At 46.5% G+C, this 24561-nt stretch overlaps 2 protein-coding genes and 1 long non-coding RNA gene across 3 annotated transcripts in view; 2 read left to right on the forward strand and 1 right to left on the reverse strand.

The window, feature by feature from the left end:
* Pka-C3 (Protein kinase, cAMP-dependent, catalytic subunit 3) overlaps nt 1–8472 on the forward strand; it is an 11548-nt gene extending 3076 nt beyond the window's left edge. Inside the window, exons 2-5 of the mRNA XM_011137593.3 lie at nt 4428–4590; nt 4955–5218; nt 5661–5991; nt 7339–8472. Of these exons, the coding sequence (XP_011135895.1) occupies nt 4428–4590; nt 4955–5218; nt 5661–5991; nt 7339–7485 (905 nt within the window). The 3' untranslated portion in view covers nt 7486–8472. The remainder of the gene's footprint in view (nt 1–4427; nt 4591–4954; nt 5219–5660; nt 5992–7338) is intronic.
* A 1778-nt stretch (nt 8473–10250) lies between these two features.
* On the forward strand, nt 10251–16806 carry LOC105181083 (sodium channel protein Nach). The gene is given in 10 exon segments (XM_025302172.1): nt 10251–11495; nt 12057–12327; nt 12410–12554; nt 12726–12810; nt 12812–13298; nt 13457–13519; nt 13924–13963; nt 14249–14430; nt 15668–15771; nt 16166–16806. Coding segments are annotated over 10 exon segments (1806 nt in total). The 5' UTR covers nt 10251–11185; the 3' UTR covers nt 16285–16806.
* Nucleotides 16807–19513: 2707 nt separating this feature from the next.
* Nucleotides 19514–24478, reverse strand: LOC105181072 (uncharacterized). Its single transcript, XR_849596.3, has 3 exons — nt 22820–24478; nt 22377–22531; nt 19514–20288 (listed from the first exon to the last, which is right to left on the reverse strand). It is a non-coding gene; the product is annotated as an uncharacterized LOC105181072 (long non-coding RNA).
* Between the last annotated feature and the right edge of the window lie 83 nt (nt 24479–24561).

Here is a 24561-nt window from a genome sequence, read left to right on the forward strand (position 1 = left end):
TTTTATTGTTTCAATATCCCCCATATTCACCCAATTCGGCACCCTGCGGCACACTATTTTCCATTTCCCAAGCTGGCATTTGGCGATGAAAGGAAACCGTTTTGCATCAGTCGAAGACATTCAACGGTCAAGGACGAGCAATCTCAACGCCACTCCGATCAGCGACATGAAAAAGTCATTTGATGTACTTTTTGAACGTGCAAATCATTGTATTGTCGCTGAGGGAGAATATTTCGAATAAATATCTTGATTTTTCTCAAGATTTCTTAACTACTTTTGTTTGTTTTAGACCGGGTCTACGATAGGTGTTGTAAGCTTTTTGCTCTAAGCCTTACCAATCGCTTCCCATTTTATTTCTTTTATGTTGTGATCTTTATAATATTTATTATTTGTTGCATACCAACAGAGATTTGCTTGTACAATTGTTATTGAAACTTCGTCGTCAATGTCAGCAGCGTGTTCTTTGTTGTCGGACATTTTGCCAAACCAGATCGAAACGCGCATGAAAACGTGTATATGTGCCTAAATAACTTTTCTTATTGGCTGAGAGAAATCGGACTTAAGCTTTAATTATCCTAACTTCAAAAGTTGGGTAGATCCGCGAACTTTTGAAGTCAGGAATTAAAGCTTAAGGCCGATTTCTCTCAGCCAATAAGAAAAGTTACTTAGATACATATGTGCACGTTTTCACGCACATTTCGATCTGGTTTTGGCAAAATGTCCGACAACGAAGAATATATTGCTGACATTGACGACGAAGTTTTAATAACAATTGTGCAAGCACACTGAGGGAAAAGTATATGACACTTGGAACTATAATGATATAGTAACTAAATTATAGTCCGAAATATCATATTTATAGCAAGTATTACCATAATATCGGTAATAATTACGATATAGGCATAATATAACCAAGCGTATAAACTAAAATTATTGTATGGATACAAATATAAAATAGTAGGTAAAGTAACTCTTTTATATAGTCAATATTACCAGAATATTTGCTAAATGATGACAGATGTAACTATACGAATATTAAATCTCACTATATTTGTGAATGAGAAATTGCCATATATGTGGTAAAAGTAACTAAACACTTATTTCAGACAATCATTGACTATATATTTGTGTTTGTTCTACTATATTTTGCAGGTTTCCACGAAGTAATAAAAATATGGTTGACGCCAAAACGCACTACAAAATATAGTGAGATTATAGTTAACCCAACGATATTTTTCTATCAGTGCAAATCCCTGTTTGTATGCAAAGGATAATAAATATTACAAAGATCCTACACACAAAGGAAGAAATGAAATGGGCAGCGATTGCTAAAGCTTAAACCTTAGACCAAAAAGCTATAAGCTTATTGTACACCTATTGCAGAGCCGGCCTTAAAGCCGTTCCGATTATTTTTCGGGGGACTGAGGGACTGTGCGTCCCCGACGACGACCTTTTCCAAGAGACACCCCGTTGTCCATCGGCCGCCCTACGCTCGAGTCGCCCTCGATCGTCGCGCTCGTGTTGGTCTCACGGGTATTTAAAGCGTCCACGCCATCACCGGAAGCGCTTGGTCGTTTTACCGTTGACACCTGTTCCGAGCCGTCGTTGGCAGCCCGCCTCGCCTCGTGGCGGCCGACGTGGACGGACAAGCGGTGTTGTATCGCGGCGCTCTTGTTGCCTTGCCAATTCCGTCGCGCCGCCGCCGCCGCCGCCGCCGCCGCGGTGAGGGCCGCGCGCGGTGCCGAGGGATAAATATACGCGCATGAATATGCAAAACCTTGCGCGCTAGCCGCAATGTGACGGTCAATTTCGGGGTTTAATTTAGCCAGGGCTCATTGCGCGGCCGGCCGTTCGCCCGCGCGCGCGCGCGCGCGGGCGCTCGTGAGCGCTAATTGGTCACGGCACGTTAACCGGAACAACCGAGTCACCTGCATTCGTGGGAAAGTGCATGAAACAGAGCGCGCCCCGGTAGCGCACATCGCGCCGATTATAGGAGCGCGCCGAGAGCGCGCGGCCGGTAATTAACGGGCCGCCTTAATGGTCAGTAATATGCAAATGAGCCATTGCGCGCGGCGACAGGTACGCCCGTTACCGGACGACACGTCGTGTGTGTTCTTTTCTCTCGGCGGGCGCCGCCGCGCGCCGACAGAGACGACGTCTCTGAAGCTAAAGTCCTATTAATAGTTATCGCCGCTCGGGCTTATCTCGGCCGAATATACGCGGAATTTGAATTTAGAGTCGGATCGGACTTTCCGAGCACGCGACGCATTTCGAGTGCGCCGTGCTCGGCGAGCTCGGCTGGAGAGCCCCACGTCCGGCTTTGGCCGTCAGATTGGCTCGACGGGTCTCACTTGAGACAAGTTTCAAGTACTGATTATTTTTCCACACACAGGTGTGTCGTATCTTTTTGAAAACTTCCACTTGAAGATGCGGTGTCGTGCGAAATATCCAGATTTGAATTTATGCACTGGGAAAAAGAATTTAGTATCTCTAACGAAACTGTTCAGTTGAGGCATTTTTTAGATAGCAACAAAATATCTTGTTTTACATAACAAAATATTTAGTTGTCTCGACTAAATATATTTTTCTGCTTTGTTCTCTGGACCAAATGATTTTGTTCTTAGACTTCATATATAAAAATTAAATATTTTAGTTATTTTATCCATAAAAATTACATAATAACGAAGTATTATTTTACATTAACTAAAATAATGCCCAATGGATACTATTTTGTCTTTCTGTGCACTAAAATTTCGATTTTATATATTAAGAAAAAATTATAGTATTTTTAACAAAATTCACATAGTTAAAGCTTTTTGGTTGCTGTAACAAAAAGTATTACGTTATACGAACAAACCGTAATCAAACAAGATATTTGTTTGCAGGAACTAAACAGTTCTGTTGGGCATATTTTAACCAAATTATTTCGTTGTTGCAACAAAATTTTGATACACGCAACAATACATTTTTCCTAGTGTGCGTATTTAAGGGGGGAATTACATGCGAAAAGCCGTTTTCAAGGCTATCTTTACGAATTTTTTTTAATAAAAACAGTAAAATCAATGGACTTGAAGTTTTCACATAGTGTGTTCACTAATGTTCAAAGTATAAAATAAATTTTATCAACTCACAAGAATCGATCCAATTTGTAATTATAGATAAAAATGCAATCATCCGTTTGCGAGCTCTATGTTTGCTGTCGACATAATTCCGGGCCTCTTTCTCTCACTATTCTAAAACCAAAAACTGAGAAAGATTTTTTAAATATATGGTTGCCACTATAGCTCGTACCAAAATGAAGGCAATGAAGCCAAGTTTGGAAAAATAATAACTGTGCAAAAAAGAAGCATCGAATATGAAACCTTTTTCAACTTGTAGTCGTGTTTAAAAAAACAAATAAACTAAAATATAACTGTGTTCGAGGTAGGGGCGCGAAAACCACATGTCCACTGTATATTGTGTAAAAAATTTCAAGTTCCCGGTTCACTAGTTTTTGCGTAATCGTGTTGACAGTGTTTAAGAAAATGGTGTTTCCAGATAAACGCGTTTAAAGTTTCATGTGTACTTTCCATATAGATAGTGACAAATTTATTTTATATCTTGAACATTAATGAATACACTGTGAAAATTTCAAGTCCACCGATCCTACCGTTTCTGTTAAAAATGGTCTTGAAAACAGCCTGCTCCGCGTGTGATTCCCCTCTTAACTGGACAAACTCACGTCTGAATTCAACTTCGAGTACTCAGCTTGAGACGAGTCTCAAACAATGACGAGTATTTGCACCAGCCGGAGACAGTCGTTTACAGCCGGCGATTCTCGAATTAATAATTAACTCGCAGTCGGTGACGCTGAAAAATTCAAATCGGCCGACAGTCGAATTGACTCACCGAGTTAAAGAAAGAGGCTGATGCGTAAGAAGCAAAAGTTATGCAAAGACCCTGAAAGAGAAGCAAATTGGCTAGTGAGAGTCGCCGTCAGGTGTGTTGGACACGATGATTTAAAAATCTGATAGCGCAATATTCCCTTCCCCCTCCACTATAAAATTTAAATATAAATCTACCAGCGGGATATTCCCGCCTATTAGATATTTGCATTACCGCGTCCAACATTTGACTACTGCGGCTAAGACTCTGTTGCTAAGAGCCATCGCGGGAGCTTGAGCAGCACTAATTAAAAGGACGATATTGTCTCATCAACGTGTAATTAACTCCCGCAAAACTTTCTATCGCAGAATGATCCTCCTCTTTCTCCGCGTTTGTCTCGACAACGAATAATACAACCCAGAAGAGCTCCCATCGAGCGACAGGGAAGTTAGGCAGTTTATGAGGCCGTTCGGTTAATTTGCATAACACTTATCCTGCTGATGAATTAACATAAAAATTTCGACATTAATGTTTCGAGATCGACGCTAAACCGAAATTTCCAGGCACCGGCACGTTCGGCAGGGTCGTGCTCTGCAGGCACCACGGCACGCCGCTCGCCCTGAAGATCCTCTCGATGGTGGACGTGATCAGGCTGAAGCAGGTCGAGCACGCGCGCAATGAGATCACAGTCCTGAAGGAAGTCAATCACCCCTTCATCGTCAACATGTAAGTTTGTCATTGCTGTGCGCGGACGTGTTACCTCACGAGAGAGCTCCGTAATTCGATCCCCCGACGCGCGATCGTCCGAGGGAATGAAGAAAGTGACGCGCAAGTCTGTTTGTCGGTCAAGGAAAGGATACTCGCGCGCTGATCGTCGCCGGACAGAAAGTGCGGCCGGGATTAAAGAGAGTGACGCCGCTCGGCTGGCTCGCGTCTCGCGATTAACATTTTCGATCGAGGAGAGAGAAATCGATCCGTACGCGAGGAGGAGGAGGAGGAGGAGGAGGAGAGCTCGCGGCGAAATCGCCCGGCTCTCCGCGCAGCGCCTCGACTTTTCAGCGACTTCTCAGCACCGCCGTCGTCTTTCCAGGCTGTGGAGCGGCAGGGACGAGGCCAGGATCTACATGCTGCTGGAATTCGTCGCCGGTGGCGAGCTTTTCTCCTACCTGAGGGCGGCCGGCAGGTTCGCCGGGCCCACCAGCTGTTTCTACGCGGCCGAGATCGTCTGCGCCTTGGAGTACCTGCACAACAAGCACATCGTTTACAGGGACCTCAAGCCTGAGAATCTTCTCTTGGACAGCCAAGGTCACCTGAAGATCACCGACTTTGGCTTCTCCAAAAAGCTCACCGACAGGTGAGTCACTTTTGGGATACGGACGCGTCCGCGAAGAGTCTCTTCGCGCAAACTGATGGCGATCGGCGACCGATCGGATCGGCGTCCAACTGCGCGCGTAAGTCTCCCTTCCAGAGGACTGGGACCTTCGAGCGGCTTGGAGACGTTATCAATTAATAATATATTTCTCTGGCCGCCGATTGGTCGAATATCTGAGAATCTTGGGGGCGTTCTTCTTCTTAATACAGAAATAGCGTTTGATGCAATTCTTCGTTTGGACTCTGCTTGCTTTCCGGCAAAATCGTCGCCGTTCGTGTCGAGTAAAGTTGAAATCACGAAGAGGTCAGTCGTTCGTCATCGGCGAGCGAGACACGTAATTAGCCGAATCTCAGGCGTTGCCTCTCTCGACAGGAGGACCGTCATGGTAAAACATCACGTCTATAAATGTCGCGTGTATTTTTAGAACGTGGACCTTGTGCGGCACGCCAGAATACTTGGCGCCGGAAATCATACAAAGCAAAGGCCACAACAAAGCCGTGGACTGGTGGGCGTTGGGGGTTTTAATTTACGAGATGCTGGCGGGATATCCGCCGTTTTTCGACGACAATCCCTTCGGCATCTACGAGAAGATACTGAGCGGCAGGATAGAGTGGCCGAAGCACGTGGACCCCATCGCCAAGGACCTGATTAAGAAGCTGCTGGTCGCCGACAGGACGAAGAGGCTGGGTAACATGCGGCAAGGCGCCGAGGACGTCAAGAGGCATCGGTGGTTCAAACTGGTCGAGTGGCCGCTGGTAATTACTTCCTTAATTAACGCGAGCGATACCGAGATCACCTAACGGAAGAGCACTCCTACAGAGGTAGGAGAAGGGATTCACCTTCCGAATTCCTGGCTGCTCTCTGTCCGCGACAGTTTCTTCAACATGGCGTCCTCTATCACCCTCCGTGACATTCGTGGGTGTTAGTTGAAAGACACGAATGCTTTCTTGTATCTCTCTCTCGCCGGGTCTCTCATATCGCCGGGTGGTGCGTTTATCGGCATGGCGCACGGCAGAACCATCCATCCATGGCGTGCTTCAACATCTGATCAACCTCTGCGCGTCCCCCGAAGTAGACGAGAAACTTGAGAGGTCTCGAAAATTTAACGCGACGACTGAGAGATGGGGAACGTCAGGGTCGTCGCGCTGGAAGTCGAGGGACGACCCGTGACAGGTGCACATGAGCAGTTTGTCAACGTTACAATCGTCGTAAATAACGACGGAGAGATAAAGTGTCATGGCGGAGACGGGTCGAGAAAGCAACATTGAAAGCAACGTCGTCGGTCTAGACGAGGCTGTGGCGCTGCGCAGTGAAACGTTCGATAAAAAGTACCGAGAGCGTCCTTTTAGCGTGTCGATGTGTCGCCGCTTCGATAAGATCCCGGCTGACGAGCATCGCGAAGTGTTCAGTGTTTCCGTCAAGATAGTTCAGAATTTAAGTAAACACCAAGGAGATAAATCCGAGCGCGATCGTCCTCGAAAGAACGAAACGAGAGATATCGATGAAAAGCTGCCTTTCCAATGGGAAATTCCGAATTTACTGATGCGAGGAATTAAAATTCGATTGGTTTCTCTTTTCTTCAATCCTTAATAATTAATACTTAAATAATTAATCTTTCTTTAATAATTAATATTTTCCAATTCTTTTTTACATTCTTTTTTACATCGCGAAGCGCCGCAGGCGTAGAAGGAGAGTAAGTTAATTTAGTAAAATATTTTAATAGCATTATTATTATTTTATCGTTGATTGCAACAAAGCAGCGCATGATGATGGAAGATACAACGCTCAGAGGTATACAAATCTCACGGCGTGAGAGTACTCTTTCGTCTACCCGAGACGAGAGGAGGGAAAGGACTTCATTATTAAAAGTACCTTTTTTAATTTCATCCAGCGCTTAACGGCGATACGTTGTTGATCCCAGAAGGATACGTTACTCTTCATGTTTACCCCTGTAATTTTCCTCGCTCTAGCGCGTTCTCGCGGCCGGTGGATCCTCCTCCTCGTTTTCCCGCTGATGACGATAATCATGACGATGTGCCGCGAGATATCTCGCAGCGATCGCGACACCCGGCAGCAGTTTAACGATCGATCGACGTCCGCAGGTGCCGCAAAGAGCCTTGACACCCCCGATAAGGCCGCGCGTACAGGCGCCGGGCGACGCGAGCTGCTTCGACGATTACCCCGAGACCGACTGGCGCTCCCAACCACCCCTGCCGCCGGACCAGCTAGCCCTCTTCCAAGACTTCTGACGAGCGGGGAGACAGCGCGACGATATCGCGGAATAGTCGTGAGATTCGACGATGTTCGCCGGGAGACACTCGGGCTGTATCGACAGTCGCTGCTTGAAACTTGTCCCCCCTGTGGGGACGCTCATGTCTGAATTTATAGACCCGTACGTTAACGCATCCAACCGGCCGCCGGTGTTGAAGTATGTACAACACGCGATTACTTAGATCTGCAAAATTATAGCTATGTTTAATGATGAGCGGAAAAGTGTAACACGTGGACAGAGTGGATTTGGTAAGCAGTTTAATATTTGCATTTGTAAAAATGTTCAAAAGAAGTACCTTTCAGTACGTTACATACGGTGAATCTTGTTGAAGCAGTTGGCGCTGAAAAGTAAGCGCTCGCAGGTGGGGTGAATGTGTCGATAACGGTTGCTGACTTGAAAAACTTGACTCTCCGGCGAGAAACGGCCAGGTTGGAATTCAGAGTTGGATGAGAGTTCCTCAGGTGAATCCTGACTGCAGGTCTGATGTCGCGTGCATCGTGTGATCGACTGGAGAACTTCTGGATGTAATTCTGAGTTAAAATTGGAGTTTCTCACGTGAGACAGCTATTAACACGAGCCGTAAAGTCAAGTCTGAGTTTCTCGATTGAATGGTACAGCACACATGACAAGATATTTATAATCAACGACTCAGCCCAACTCTCCTCGCATCTGACTCTGAATTGAGATTTTTTCCCTAAAAATTTGAGAAGCAACGATTATTGATACAGGCCTGCGGTGTCTCAAATACAGGAAGACAGCGAGCTAACGCGATAGAAGTTCGACGTCACGTTACGTTCCGTTACGTTACGTTCAACAATGAACTTTTTTTTACTCTGTACATACGTAGGTGACTTTTTATATTTTGTTGCGTATTATTTATTTATTCGTACGCGCGCTGTCTAGACTAGGCATTCCTTCTTGTTTTCGCGAGATTCTGTAAATAAAAGTTGAACGATTAATTTTACCTGCGCCTCTCGTTGATCTTCGATTCGCTTCATTCTCTCTCTCTCTCTCTCTCTCTCGCCCTCGCCCTCGCCCTACCCCTCCCCTCCCCGGTCTGTGTGCAAAAGGTCAATCGAGATCTACATTGTCGCGTGGTGACTTTGAAACAACGTTAAACAATGCGAAATCGATTTACACTTACTTTCAACCTCGATCGTCGGTCAAATGAAATCCACCGTGTTTGCCTGATAACGGGGCAAAATTACAGGCGATTCGCCGTCGTCTACATTTCATGAAATTTGCAGAACGCGATAAATAATTCACATTCAGCCGCGGCACGCAACGCTCGCATGTTTGATCGCAACTTTCTGCGCGCGATAGCATCTCGGCGTGCGACTTGGACTAAACGACAGTACAGACCAGCTCTCAGACGTAGAAGAAGCACCGCGTCGACACGCCAAACTGATAGTTTGCGCGCGAAGTATTTTGCGACGAGAGACTAGGAAAAAAAGGTTACACGCGCACGATATTCGCGAGTGTTCCACTCGGCGCCCGCGTCATGTTGCCGAAGACCTCGCGTGAGAGAAGGCGCTACGCGACCAAGAGGGTCCTGGTGGATCATATGAGAGCCTCGAGGAAAACGGGCAAGTGGCCGCTCGAACACGCTGATGCGAAATTGCGCGACGATCGCTCCAAGGACAAGAGCGCCAAGTCGACGGTTCGTAAATTCCTGACGGAATATCTGCAGGACAGTTCGCTGCACGGCGTCAAGTACCTCAGCAACCTGTCGATAAGACCCAGCATCGTCGGGAAGGTCGGCTGGGCTCTGATCATGATCTGCAGCTTCGTGTGTGAGTGACAAATCTTGCTCGTAGTTTCTCGTATACAGGGTGTCCGAAGTTGAGAGTATGGCGCACACTGGGTGCAGGTAGAGCGCGTCACCTTGAACGGAAAAGTCTACCATTAAGATAGCAATTGAAGAGAATTGTTGAATGAGTGCAATGGGAGGATCAGTGTTGGGCGTCAATCGACGGGACGATCTTGGTTGACTAAAATAACCGGCGAATCGGTCGATCGTCACGCATGAATAAATTAGTCGGCCGATGAAACGAACAATTCATCGGCGTATAATCAAGCAGATGAAGCGCAATCATGATATGCGATCGCGATTTATTCCATGTTAATTTTGATCATTTCGATTGATTGAATATCCAACGCTGAGCGAGCTCCGTGAGACAGTCTGAGAATCTGACGCCTTGAATTTGTCTTCCGATGTCCTGGCGAGTATCAGATGTGTCGCGCAACGTCGCACGTGTGTGACTACCCGCAGATTTGTCGTTGCTAAAAAAAGAAGCAGTTATATGAAACAACCTGAGTAGAAAAATTAATAGAGCTCTGATAAGGGGCTGATTATTTTTCTCTAACATTAATCGGGTCCTAGTATGGATAAAAAGACAAGAGCTTTACAAGATGAGTCTAATAAATGGTTTAACGGATCCTTATAAGGCAATATTATGAGGACCTCATAAGGCAATATTAACAAAACCGTAAGGTAATATCAACAGGGTTTTATAAGAAAATATTTTTATTATTGCTTGAGTAAAGATATTCGTTCTTTTCATCCCAAGAAATTTAGACTGTAATTTCTTTATTTCTTTATAACCTTGTTAGTATACACACACACACACATACACACACAACAAGAATTCTTTATTTAAAAAATATCATATTTTACAATAAAATGTAGCATTCTTTACACATAAAAATCCTGCTACTGATTTTATTAAAGTTTGCTGCGTTTCAAAACTGGCAACTAACAAAACTAATAAAATTTGTTTTTAATTGCGGCATAATTAAAAAAATCTTTAAAGGAACCAGATAGAGCGTACCTACTAAAACAATACTAAACTATGGCAATTTTATTACACGTTTCAGATCTTATTAATTTTCAATAACAAAACTTGATTTTGTATATCTAAAGCATCCTTAAAAGATCCTTCTGAGGCCCACATCGGTTTTCCATGTTAAAGCGTCATTTCGTAAAGTCTAAGGTATCCCTAATAAATTCTTCTAAGACTCTTCTCAGCCTTGCCTATTAAAGCCTTGTTTATTAGATCTAAGGTACCCCTAACAAAATCCTCATCAGTTTTCCTTATCAGAGTCTTATTTCGTAAAATTTAAGATATCCCTAAAAGATCCATCTCGGGGCCTGATTTGATAATAATGAGGCATCCCTTTTTTAGGACATCCTACTTTCAACCTTATTGGAGCTTTACGCTTCATAAGGATGGCTCTAACAATTTTTTGCTCGGGAAGTCCAAACATGCGCTTCTTACTTATTACGAAGTATACCTGTTAAGAACGCAACTACAGCGAGCGACTTCAAGCTCGTTCGGCGCATTAACGAATGAGAGTTTAGTTCGGACACCTTGTAGGCCCGACAACAAAGTGAGTTTCTTCCTCGCACAATCGTGAGCTGAAAAGTCACCTGCTATTTTTGGTGTGATTTTCGGAATGCGTCCATATTGTCCAGTGAGACAATCCTCCCATTAGACAAGATGAATGCGTTTCGAAGTTTACAAAAAAAAAAAGAGGCGGATGGCCTTTCATCTATTCATAATTGTACTTTCAAACGATCGTTGCGGAGACCTGGGAATCCCGTCGGAATTCTCTCCGACGACGTTCCAATGGTTGGTCTCGACCAGGTTCGTGTCGTTCTTTCAGTCCTGATCTGGATGGTCTACACCTTCTGGAGGCGTTACAGCGCCAATCCGTTTCGCACAGTCGTCGAGTCCTTTCAAGCACCGATATTCATGATTCCCTTCCCGGCAGTGACCCTTTGCCCTTTGGTACCGCCGTTGGCCGCGAGACGCGGGCAGTTGCTGCAGCGGCTGCGTTTGCCGGCCGACGTCGACAACAATACGGCGATGTTTCTGCTCAAGTACGTGCGTACGTTCGTTCGCCAACAAACCGCCGTGATTTGCAGAACGAGCGGCGATCGCGAGAAGATCGCCGGTCGCGCGGCTCTCGAGAGCAACATCTTCGGCTAATTTACGCCGCGATCCATCTGACACTTTGTAGCGGGCAACAGTCGTGGTTTTCGCTCCATCCAGAACGAAACCACTTGGTTGTTAGACTTTTAATATCGTAGTATTAAATTTTGAGATCTCAGCTCTGCGTCGGTAGCGTCGCGACGTTTCCATCGCGAGGAGAGTCAGGAGAGCGATGAGGGAAACAAAGCTGAGGAGTTCCACGCGGGAACGCTTCAAAGCGTCTGATGGATCTCAGCGCTCTCAGCACGCTGACTTTGATTTTCACTGATCCCGCTAAAGATACGACGGATGAATGTAGCACGTATATTTCTCGCCACGCTTCGTTGGCTCTTCGGCGGTCAGATAACTTAAATAGACCTTGCGGGCGCAGTCAATCTTATTTTAAAACGTAACTTAATAAGCCGCGGTGGTATATATCATGGTCTCAACACATTGACTGCCACCTTGGCTCGAGCGGGGGGGGGAGGGGGAGGGGGAGCATCGCAGCATCGCGGTCGGTGGAGATCAGCCTGGCGGTCAACGTGTTGACCCAGTTGACGTTGAACGCGGCGAGCCACAAAATTCCTCAGGTACGGCACCGCCTTTGCGAGCGAGCGCGTGCTCGGCGGCAAGAACCACCTGAACAAGTTGAGGACGCTGCTGGAAGTGAACAACATGACGCTGCTGGAGCTGCTGAAGTTCCTGCGACCTTGCGAGGACCTGATCGAGTCCTGCTGGTGGGACGGAGAGAAGAAGAACTGCAGCGAGATATTCAGAGTGTCTCACGCGTCGCAGGGTGTGTGCTGCTCCTTCAACTTCCTCTTGGAGGATTACATAGCGAACAGGTGATTATTCCCACTTCCACGTTACGCGTGGACCACTCGCGATCCTGTTGGTTTTACCACGACCGCGTGTTTCGGCTGCCAGCAATTTGGGCATCATCCGGTACATCAAGACTGCTTTCTTCGGCCCGGCGAGTGGTCTCGTGATTACCCTCCATCGGAAACTGCTGGTGGAGAATGACGGCACCGGGGAGTTCGTGAAATACTCGACCAACTCCGTCGGCATCCTGGTACGCAATGTTGACGTTGGCGCTTAGCTCTATCTCGATCGCCAGACGCGGCTCGAGGGAACGCGTTCGTTCGTTCTCGAATTCATCTGAAGTCATTAACGCTCTCTCTCTCTCTCTCTCTCTCTCTCTCTCTTTCTCTTCTCTCCTCCCCCTTTCTTTCCCCCGAAACAGGTGTACACTCATCATCCTCTGGAGTACCTCGGCGCCATCGCTAATAGACATCTCCTCCAAGCGGGACAGGAATTACGGGTGACCGAATAACCGTTTACAACTGCGAGAATTTACATGTCTTTCGCGAAAACACACTATCAGAGAAGCCGAGCCCGATAGCTTTGCGATCTCTCGCCGACAGATCGCCGTGATACCATACGTGAAGAAGAAGCTCAGCGGGTACTCCCGGCTGAACGCTCGCAACGAGCTGGTGCCGCATTGCGTGAAGAACGAGGCCGCCAAGCTCAAGTACCTTCCCGTGTATCTCTACTCCAACTGCTTCGTCGACTGCTCCATCGAGGCTGCCCTGCGAATCTGCGGCTGCGTGCCGTTCTACTACGAGGCCGTGGCGGTCAGATACTCGTTGAAAGTAACCGGAAGCCGCGTTGCGTCGCGTTCTTTTATTTCCTACTTCAGGCAGGTTGCGAAAGGTTCGCCGCTTTTCCGCTTTCGCGCTCGTGGAAAGTCTGTTCGCGCGTATTGGAAAGGAAATGAACAAACTCCTTACGCCCGGTTTCTTCGCACCTCCCAATAGCTATCTACCAGATGAAGATACCCGTCAGATAACTAAAAATTCGTTTTCTTCACTGTAACCTCTGCTTACGTATCTAACAGGTAGCTATTCTTCGTACTACTAACTTTCGACACAAGATATATTAGAAATTTGTTGTAAGTTATCATATTTCTGCCAGCGACATATTCTCCTCCGGGCCAGTTCTATCCGATCAACCAACCAACCGACATATTCTTCTCAAGTGATGTTATATTTCGCGAAAATAAATATTTTTCAGCCTATTTTCGGTTAACTATTTTGAAAACTGTTGTCGAGCAGACAATTACCCGGCTCAACGGAGAAGGAAAAAAGAGAGGAGCAAATTTTACAAAAATTGAAATTGATTTGTTAATCGAGATTACACAAACATATTGTCGAGAATAAAAGAACCGATGCGACAACATGGAAGGGTAAAAATGAAGCTTGGACAAAAAATTTGCGACGAATTTAATGCTGCTTCGGCGAATTTTCCTCGTCTTTTCTCTACAAATTCATCATCAGATTAAAAAATATTAATACCCACGAGCAACAAATCCATTATTATGTTTGTGTTTTCATCAAAAACAACAACGATTACGTATTCTTGTAATTTTTTTGTCATGTCAGGCCACTGAAATCCATATCTGCCAGATATCCGCATCTTCAGGTAGAGAATAAGTTTATCCGCCGGATACAAACTTTACAAAGGTGAAGAAAACCGATTCTGGGAGATATCTCATGGATAAAGTTATCGGCAACTTATCTAGAGGTGAAGAAATTGTGCATTAGGCTGCTAAATCGCTGCAAGTCATCGAGAGATCAATCCTTTGAAATTTCATAACTTTCTTCTCGACCTTTTGTTTCACCCGACAAATACGACGAACCTTCGCACCGGCCTGACGCACCGTTAGCGGACACACGAAGGTGAGCGAGTCGATATACGTCTCCGTAGATCTGCGACTGGGAGAATTTCAATTGCCTCTACGAGAACGCGGACAACATACGAGTGATTCAGGAGAGCAGAATGGGAAACTTTACGTGCAGATGCTATTCCCCGTGCTTGGAGGTGTTTTACGATTCACGAGGGACGACGGTCGTGCTGAACAGACACGAGTCCAACGTGTGGTCTACGCAGTGAGTCGTGGCCCGTTACTTTCGATACGTGGCAGATTAACCCTTTAACGCCCGACTTTTTTATCAGTGTTTCAAGAATATAAAATTTGAATCTTTTTGAACTGAGACTGTAAGTAGTGATAACCAAAAAAAATATCAGAATTTTACATTGGTCTTTTTTATCGTTCGTTTTCTTTGCTTATTGGTAAATATGACTTGGATCCTAAAAGCATGTACGAAATGAGCGACTTATCCAGAGAAAAATGAAGGGTAATCTATACGACATAGTTCTGATAGACAGCTTGACATTTTTCAGCTGAAACTTTGCTGTATTTGTGAGTGAAGTTTATCAGTAAGAGCGTCAAGCTTACTATTTCAGAAGAATATCACTTATAGATCCCACCATTTAGATAGTCAATCGTCCCTTCATTTTTCGCCGCATAAAAAACAGGTTTCACGAAAATAGGTTGATTTCTTCTTGATTTTCGTGTCCACCAATATTGGATTCGCCATTTTGAATTTCTGTATATTCTTTTAATTTCACATTGTGCATCTGAGAAAGCTTCCAAATGTATACAATTATAACAGATACCAATCTATTCATTTATAGTGCGCTTCTAGATGTCAGTAACAATGCGAACTATGCCTACTTGGAATCTGACAAAACATGTTATCACTAAAACTGAGCTAAAAACAGACTATATCGAATCTACATACGATCTATATACCATTTTTTAGAAGAAGAATTCACCTTTACAGTGCAGGTGCAAAGAAAACGAAAATATCTCCTTTTTTCACTAAGTTATGGATTCTTGGAAATGCCTTTCTGGCAACTATAGTTACCAGAGGGCGTCAAAGGGTTAAAGTGTAGAAGCCGTGACTTTGTCTCGGGTACATCCTGTATTTTCGCACGGAAAAAATGTCGGTTCGTGCAGCTGGATTTCTGTCTCTCTGAGAGAACACCGAAAATGAAAGATCGCCGTTACCGCGACCGAGATGACAGAAAAACGAAGCTGCACGAAGCTTTTTCCTGCGTGCACGTGTAAAGAGCGACAGGAAGTCACAGAGAAGACTTTTGAAAGCCGACGATGAAGGTAATGGAGATTGCAACGATCTCCGTCTGTTGAGCAAACGGTAACGAGGCAACGGCGACATGTGTGTGTGTGTGTGTGTGTGTGTGACTTGAGTGACTCGCGCGCAAGGACTTTCGCAAGCCCCGACTGTATTCATCTGTCTTCATATTATTTGCGTGTTGCAGCAAAAATATGTCGGACGCGCAAGCGATCATGACGGTGTTCATGAGTTACCAGACTTTCACCAGCACCGATACGATCCCGAGCGCCGATGAGTTGTATTTGCTAGGTAAGCGATATCTCACTTTCTCGTCTGCGTACGCGGAATAAAAAGTATCCCCCCCGTCGTCGGTGCAATTATCCGTCTGCTGGGAAAAATTGATGGGAGGCTCGGTTGCAGAAACCGAAGGATTCCCACGAGAGGGAATTTTTCAGCATTCGTTCTCGGTAAAACTCCTCGGCCGCAATCGAAAGTTCAGCCGAATCCTTTTCGTTCGATATCCTGGTTATAACGTTGGACCTGGAGACGTTGTTTCTCGTCAGCGAATTCTCGCTTCCGCTCCTTTGTCCACGAATTGCACGAACAAACCGACGACTTTTTTTCTTCCGTGTACAACGCGCGTCGCTCGATGAGGAGCGACGAGAACTGCGTTTGTTTTCTCCCTTTGCGCTTCTTTTTCCAGCGTCGGTGGGCGGTATCTTTAGTCTCTTCCTGGGCTGCAGTTTTCTGAGCGTCGTGGAGATCTTCTACTTCGTCGGACTGTACATCCGCTCGTACCGCAACTCGAAGAAGCCGAAATGACCGCCATTGACCGGGAGGTATTTCGTCACGCAGCAGAGTGGCCCGAGAGCGCCGATATAAATATTATTATATAATTATATTTCGCGTCTATCGCGCTTTGTGCTCATTCTGTAACTCTTAGCGACACGCGGGACAGGCAGCTCCGCTGATGTGAGTGAACTTTGCCCCGTTAATTAAACGACTTTCGAGAGCCAGAGAGGATATTTCTTCTAATTTTACACGGGAGAACACGCAACCGAGTCGCCTGTTGCCTGGGAGAGCGGCAGGATAGAAAAGAAAACTGCAAGATTCCTACGTACGAAGAAAAATATTGTAGTAAAAATTACATCCCAGTTATGTTCCCTTCTACAATATCTTTTGTAATTAACTGGACCACACAGATACTGCAATACACCCGAGAAAAATATTCTATTTGTAAAGTGATCTTTCCCATAGGCTCATATTTCTAAGCGAAGCCTTTTATGGGAAGAGAATTCCTCCTTCGATAAAGCGATTAGAATGAACCACTCATCTAAAATTTATTAGATATTATTCTAACTGTTTTCCTCTTGTTTCAAGAGAATTTCCTCTTATATCAATTAATTTTCCTCTTATATGAAAAGGGACGCTTGTCAGCATTTTTCCTCTCTTTCATTTACTCGCACAGAAACACTCTCTCTATGCATATGACGATAGTCGCCACATTTATTTTATGGGCAACGTCTATGGGCAAAGGGAAAAAAAAGAGAGATCGTTATTCAGTTTGTGTTGTTTTCCCGGTAGTTTCGTCATGAACGAAGTTCAAGAATTTTTGGAGAAAATCAACTTGAAGACATACTGGCCCATATTTCAGCGTAAGTACATATGTATATATATATATATCCATTTATCATATCGCGTTGCGCACTACGTTAAATGCCATTTAGAGTACTTAAAATTACTTAAAGTTTATGCTTTTCCTATTTTTCAGCAGAAAGTAAAAAAAGTTCAACTAGAATTTTTTCCGGACAGTTTCATAACAATTTTCTCTCCTTTCCCTATAAAGGAATGTATAACCAGTAAGAATAATTAATAATCCTCTTAAAAAAGGATTAAATAATCTGTATGTAAGAGGAAATTTATATTAAAATCAACGAGATTTGCATTATACGTATAACATAAAATTCCTCTAACTTTAAGAATAATGTGTTTTTAATATTTTCCTCTTAATTTCGGAGAAATCCTCTTGAGACCACACAAAGGAATAAAGTCCTCTAAAATTTAGATGATTCCGCTTGTTCTGAAATTACTTTTTCTTCGGTGTATGAATTTCGGTCATACCTCCGGTATGGTCCAGGATTAGAGAAATGTCCTCGCAATCCTCTACTACGCCACTTTTCTCTCCTCCGTGCGGAAGAAGCTTTCGTCTCGAACGAGTCTCAGCTGACGTTCGTCGTGATATCGAGGACGTCCATTTCCCCGTTGGCGGCCGTTCAGACGAAGCGAGACTTCTTTGCCGTGCGACGTTGTGATTTCGACATTTCGCCTGCAGTGTTATCACCAATCGAACGCTCTCGTGAGCGGGCAGAGATGATGGCCTCAAGTACGAGCGACGACGCGCTTGCCAACTGCGCGAGCCCGAGGTGCGTTTTTCGGGACACCGTGTGCACGCACACGCAGCGCAAGCAGCACAGAGAGCGAGAAATCTGGAGCGATTAGATCTATTTCGGGCGGTTACTGGAACGCTGCCGTAACACTTGCGAGTATACGCGCCCGTGAAAATATTTATTACGCTCCGCGGATGATGAGTGTCCGCGTCGGCGGAAAAGCGACGTTGCGCGAGGACGCGCGATTCATTGACCTTCGACCCTTCCTTGCGCGCGCGCGCGCGCGGCTGGTTGCGCAACGGTTATTGCTCGCGTCTTTCGTCATCCGCAAACACCTGCACGCACCTATCCCAATAATGTTGGGATTTTACTTGAAATAGCAACGGGCACGCAACGGCAGTTCGACGCGACGATCGACGAGCACTCGGCCGAACGTGACAGGTTTGCCAGAGCGACATTCCTCGAGATCACGGTCGAGCAGTGGTCGTGTACGTAATTTTACTCTGCCAGCGGAAACGTGACGAGTGAAAAGTTCCGCGCGCTCTTGCCTTCGCTCGGGAATCAACATAATCGCCGAAATCATCGAGTCCGCACGAAACTTTTCACTCTCCGCGTTTGAGCCACGGAATGAAGTGATTTCCTAGGAGAAGGTTGAACGACCGCCAAGCCGCCATATTCGCGGCCTTCTAGGCGAGTTTTATCCTACCGGCTACCGTCGCAGTGAACGAAACCGCTCACATCCGCAGGCAAAGCATGAAAAGTCGCTTTATGAACCGCAGCTTGGCAACCGAAGAGAGGTCTGTTTAGCTCCGGATCTAGTAAAAATGAAAAAATTAGAAAAAGAGAGGGGGATGGGAGGGAGAGAGAGAGAGAGAGAGAGAGAGAACGCGCGACGAGTCGTCGGGCGAGCCGGCAAACTTGGCGTTTGCTGTCCATTAATTCCGACGCGGCCGTGTCAAAGCTAATGGACCGGCAGAACTCGCCGGAGAAGTTGAGCGAAAAGCGGACGCTTTGTGGATATTTATATATCGACACGAGGAGTGGACCATCTCGCGAGTGGACCACATATAAATATGCATATAAAACAAGCGAGTAACTCGATATTCGCGCGAGTTCCCAGGAATGCCGGATTACGCAAGCTCTTTTCCAAAGGCTTTTTCCGCTAATTGCCGGCGAGCATTGAAATGCGTGCTAATCACGTGGACTATTTTCGCGCGGCGGCCGTCGGAAATACACCGATTTAGTGCTCTATACGCGCGGCGCGCCTTCGGCCGCGTGAGAGAGCTGGAGGCGCCGATCCTATTTTTGAAGAAACGCCCACGTATCGTCGGACACATCATCGTCGTCGTCGTCGTCGTCGTCGACGTCGTCGTCGACGTCGTCGACGTCGTCGTCAGCCGCGCGTTCCTCCGCCGGCGTCGAGAACGATATACCTCTGCACTTGTTGCACACGCGCGGAAACCGCGCGTTTCCCCCTTCTCCCCGCAGTGTCCCTTTTCCCTCGTCGCCATCGCGCCCTTTCGTCGCGTGTGAAGGATCCCGTCGAAGGATCCCCGCGGCTTTCGCGGGCGCGAAGCAACGGCCGCGCGCAGTCGCGCAACGACGACCGCCTATTTCCGGCGAGCTGCGATAAGTTACAAGCGAAATAAACTTCTCAGCGGCCATTCCGAACGAAGAGATTTATTTCGTCGTCTGTGCTATCATCGAAGATACAGTGCGAGCAAATCTGCAAGGACACGAATGTGTGTAGGTGGTATAGGCGTGGGTGGGGCATGTGATCTATGTATCGTGATCGAAGAAAATAAAACGAGACGCGGCGGCCCGACACGACGGAACGACACTCGGAGCTACCCTTGGCGTGATTTATTGACGATCGGCGAGCTCAAATGAGGACAGAGCCGGTTAACAACGACGGGACACGCGCCTGCGAATCGGCGCTCGCGAGACAACGAATATCGTGTCCGCCGCTGTTCCCCGTCTAGGAGAATCCGATTAGCGTAACGTAACTAGGAGGTTATTTTCAGCGTAGCGTAGCCGATTTCCGCGACGGAGCGAGGAGAGTCGAGAAAGCGACGAGCTCGTGGGAGGCCTCGCGGCGTCCTCGCTGCTCCTCCGTCCCTGCCGGCGTCTTCGTTTTCCCCGCGATGCCTCCGAACGTGGGGAACGACGGGAACCGGCGGCTGTCCAGGTCGCGGAGATCGAGCGCCGAGCAACGAGAGAAAGAGAGAGAGAGAGAGAGAGAGAGAGAGAGAGAGAGAGAGAGAGAGAGAGAGAGCGATTTGCGCGGAACGTATATCTCCGAGGCACCTAAAGTTGTAGGAAGTACGAGAAATGCTGGCGAGAGAGAGAGCCGGTGGGCTTCGAACGAGGTGTCCATGGCGATCCTGAGTCCTCCGCGTGCGTCCGCCGTGCGACACGTGTTCTCGTTGTTCTTCAGCCCTAAAATACGACGTGTCACATTTAAAACGCCGTCGTGCGAGCTCGCGAGCGCTCGATGGCGCGAATCATGAATAAAAGATTCTCATCCTAAAATCAGTTTTATTCTCCTCCCGCCCGAGAAACGTATTCATAGTCAGGTCTTATATTTAAGACTTTCAGATACCCAATAGCCAATGAAATAATTTGTGCAGCATCTGAAGCTGAACTTGAGACGGTCTTAAATGTAAGATCCGGCTATGAATACCGGCCTTAATCACCCAAAAAGAAAGGATTCTATTTGTAAAGTGATTTTTCCTATAGTCTCATATACTAAGCGAAGCCTTTCTTTCGATAAAGCGAGCTAAAGGGAACCATTCATCTAAAGTTTATTAGATATTATTCTAACCATTTTCCTCTTATTTCAAGAGGATTTCTTCTTATATCAATTAATTTTCTTCTTGTATGAAGAGGAACATGTTGATTCCTGAATGTCGGCTTCTTTTATTCAATCATGCCCTACCGCCAGACAAGAAGAATAATGTAATGTAATATAATATATTCTTTCTTTTAATTATGTTTCATACGATTGATTATGATGAACTTGTCTTTGTAGCTATGAAGTCCACAACAAAACTGATTGGAAATTTGTTCGTTACGATGATCTTATTTCATTCGTGCCTACTTATTGTAGAACTGCAGTCAGAAGTACATCTATAAATATATTACTTTTCGCTATACATTATAATAATTTTTTTTCAAAATACCTAGCATAACCAGTAAGAGAATAAAGTACAGTAAGAATAAATAATAATCCCCTTAAAAAAAGATTAAATAAGAGGAAATTTATATTAAAATCAATAAGATTTTCATTAATACATACAACATATAATCCCTTTAACTTCAAGAATAATGTATTTATAATATTTTCCTCTTAATCTTAGAGGAATCCTCTTGAGGCCATATATAAGAACAAAATCCTCCAAAATTTAGATGATTCCGCTTGTTCTGAAATTACTTTTTTTTTCGGTGGTCGTCGGATGCCCCCGAGAGGCTTGCTAGAAAAATACTGATCGACTCGAAGTCGTCGTCGCGAACTGATGGCTGACTGTTTCGCATCGTCAGCGATCGCGATCGCGATTTGTCGACGAGTAAACCCAGTTCGCGCAGCAGGCTGAGGGCCAGGCGGAAATCCGGCGACGAGAAAAAACGATATCTCCGTCGCTATGAACGAAAACATTCGTCTGCGAACATTCAGCTGCGTGAAAAAAAAATTCGGCCGGAACCTCCTGTGGGAATTTTTCTCTCCTCTTACGAGCGAGTTTTCCGTCTGCTTGGGCGACGGAAAAAATTCGGTTACATTTGCGGAGTTGTTTCCTCCGTATAAAACGAGCGATTCTGAGCAGACTAGAAGTAGAGCGAATAAACAGGCGAAAGCGAATCGCCTGACGCAACCGCGCTCCACTGTTCGGAGATTTCAATGGCCAACATAACAATGTCTTCTTATCCCCGCGAACGAAACCCCCTTGCGATTCTACACGCGGAGGAATAATTCGATCGTCGGTGTGACCGAATTTTCCGTTGTCTGGGAGAAATGTGAGCCAAGTGGGAAACTCGGCTGGAGAGACAGCAAAATACCTGTAGGTATTTTCTCTAGTCGGTCGTTTACCGTCGACCTCATATTTTAGACTTCTCTCTCTCTCTCTCTCTCTCTCTCTCTCTCTCTCTCTCTCTCTCTCTCTCTCTCTCTCTCTTTCTCTTTCTCTGCCTCTCTCTCTCTTTTTCCCCGCGGAAAATTGTTTTTCTCAAAATGTCAGTTATCTCAGCCGAGTTTTAAATGCAGCCGAACGTTCAGAGACGAATTTTTTCGCTGGCGGAGTTGCATAATTCCTCGTCCGGTCCCTGAGAAGTCACACGAACCGAGCAAATCTTCGCGTGCAAAAGCGTGAAGTTCGCCTCAAACGGGCCCTCCGGCGAACCCCGATAGAAGAACTTTGCTCTCGCGACATTATCGAAGTCGAGAGAGATCGCGAGATGAAAAGAGCGCGGCTTACTCACGATGCAACGCGATCCGATCTCGCGCATAAAAGGTCAGGTGACTGACTCACTCACCATGATGAGGAATGTGCCGTGTTTAATAAAACATCCCCGAGTACAGTAACCAGAGCGAGATTAGCAGGAGGATGAGGATCATGTACGTCATCAGAAGGTTTTTCGTCTCGTGGCCCGCTTGTGGCATCTTCTGGCCGGTACGGTCAGCACACTCTCTGCTCGTTACAGGCGAAATTCGTTACTCACTGAACGCACCATCCCGCTCGCTCTCCAGCTGTCGATTCCTCGCAGCTCGAGCATCGATCGATCGTTCCCTGCGAACTCGCGCACCCTCCTCAACGGATTAATTCGCAGCCTGCGAGTCTCAATGTCGCAGCGATTGCTCCCCTCTAATCCTCTCCCGAGTTAATTTATCCATATCTCACACGATTTTCTTTCCCATCAGCGTCGTCGCAGGCGATCGACCGACCGATCCTCCCCCGAAGAACGGCGACTATACTCACGAATGATTGGACTGTTTTCGCGAACTAATGGCGTTTGCCGTGCTAACAGTTGAGTCTTCGAATTCAACGCCGAATGTTGTTATATACGAGGGTATCTTGTGTGTGTGTGTGTGTGTGTGCGTGTGTGCGTGTGTGTGTGTGTGTGTGTGTGTGTGCGTCGCACGTGCGCGCGTGTATGCGTGTGGAGCGTGCGCGAGTGTGGGGGTGCGTGAATTCTCCAAGATCGCGCTCTCGGCCTGAGCAACGTGCGTGCCACGCCACTTTACGTGCGATCGTAGACTAGCGTGGCGCGACGCAGGATCCGCGCTCGGAGCCCCGGTGATCCCGAAATTCCTCCAGGAACCGCATCGCCAGCGGCAGCGCGGCCCCACCCACTCAATCGCGCGCGGCACGAACGGCGCTCGGGTCTTCCTCGCGGCGCTCGCACCTCCTGGCCGCGGGATTGGTAGAAGACGAGATCCCACCACCTCGTTGATGTTGCTCGGAGAGCAACGAGTTCCGCTACCTCGAGTTATATTAAGGCATTGTGGAAGTTGCGGCTTGGTAACTTCCTCGGCAGAAACGCCGCTAAATCGGAACCCGGCCCGAAGGTGAGCCGCTCAAGCGCGGATCTTCGAAGCGTCTCTCCTCGCGTAATCAGGGGAGGAAAAAAGAAGAAGACCTCGACGGAGTCAACAGAGGCTGCGACACGTCGCCTAAGGGTATAATTATTCGGGAAACCGGCTGACGAGCGGCGCGAATCGAGGCTTTCACTCTCGCTGGCCAAATGTGTGCCAGTACGGAGGGCTGTCCGTCACTCGCGGGCTTCCGTCTAAATTTAGCTCGTTAGCCAAACATCAATCTCGATAGACAATATACAGACACCGGCGAGAGTGTTCCGAAGCTTCAGCTTCGGCGTTATGTAACCGTCTTCGCCGCGAAGAGAGCGCGCGGCCGATTCACCAGCCGCACTTTCAGCGGGCAAATATCGTTAATCACGGCAACGGGTTTAAACTTAGATTGAAACCTGCGGAGCGCGTATCAGCGCCGAAAGACCGCCAGGCCGACACGGCGGGAATCCGCCCTTCGTCGATCCGCCTCGAATGCGAATCACGGTGACCGGCCGAGTGATTAATTGGGACGTGCGCCGGTTAAGTTCGGCCGAAACTGATCGATCAATTAGCGATCGGCCTGCGCGATGTCTCGCTTGATTACGATTTATTGCTGAATAATGCATCACGACCTCGGCAACTTTATCTACACTGTTACACACGCGGCTGCTACGAGCAGCGATCGATCGCTTGGTAACTCTGCGACTTCGTGGGCTTCGCCCCCGGGAAAAAAGCAACTTTGGAAATCCAAAAGTCCGGAGATCGGATCTCCCAGAGCGCAGATCTAGATTCTAGAAAGTGTCCCAAGAACGTGTCGTAATATCGAGACTAATAGAGACGAGGCAACGTGTCGAAAAACTTTCTCGACAATAATAACAATCTTTCGGTTCATCATCTCGTCGTGTCGATCTCGGCATTTCAATTCTCGTTTCAAGAAAGCTAGAATTATTTCGGGCATCGGCACTCTGGGAGATCTTTAGTGTGATCGAGCAACGCTCGGGATTACACTGAGAAAAAATTGTATTAAAAATTAAACAAATATTTGCTCGAACACGACTGTGAATACATTTATTTGAATTAAGCAATTATTTTCTAAAATTCAAGAAAAAAGTTTACATTCAGAGGGAGAGAAAGAGAGAGAGAGAGAGAGAG

Source organism: Harpegnathos saltator, unplaced genomic scaffold, assembly GCF_003227715.2.
Source record: "Harpegnathos saltator strain DR-91 unplaced genomic scaffold, Hsal_v8.6 scaffold47, whole genome shotgun sequence".
Taxonomy (NCBI): Eukaryota; Metazoa; Arthropoda; class Insecta; order Hymenoptera; family Formicidae; genus Harpegnathos; species Harpegnathos saltator.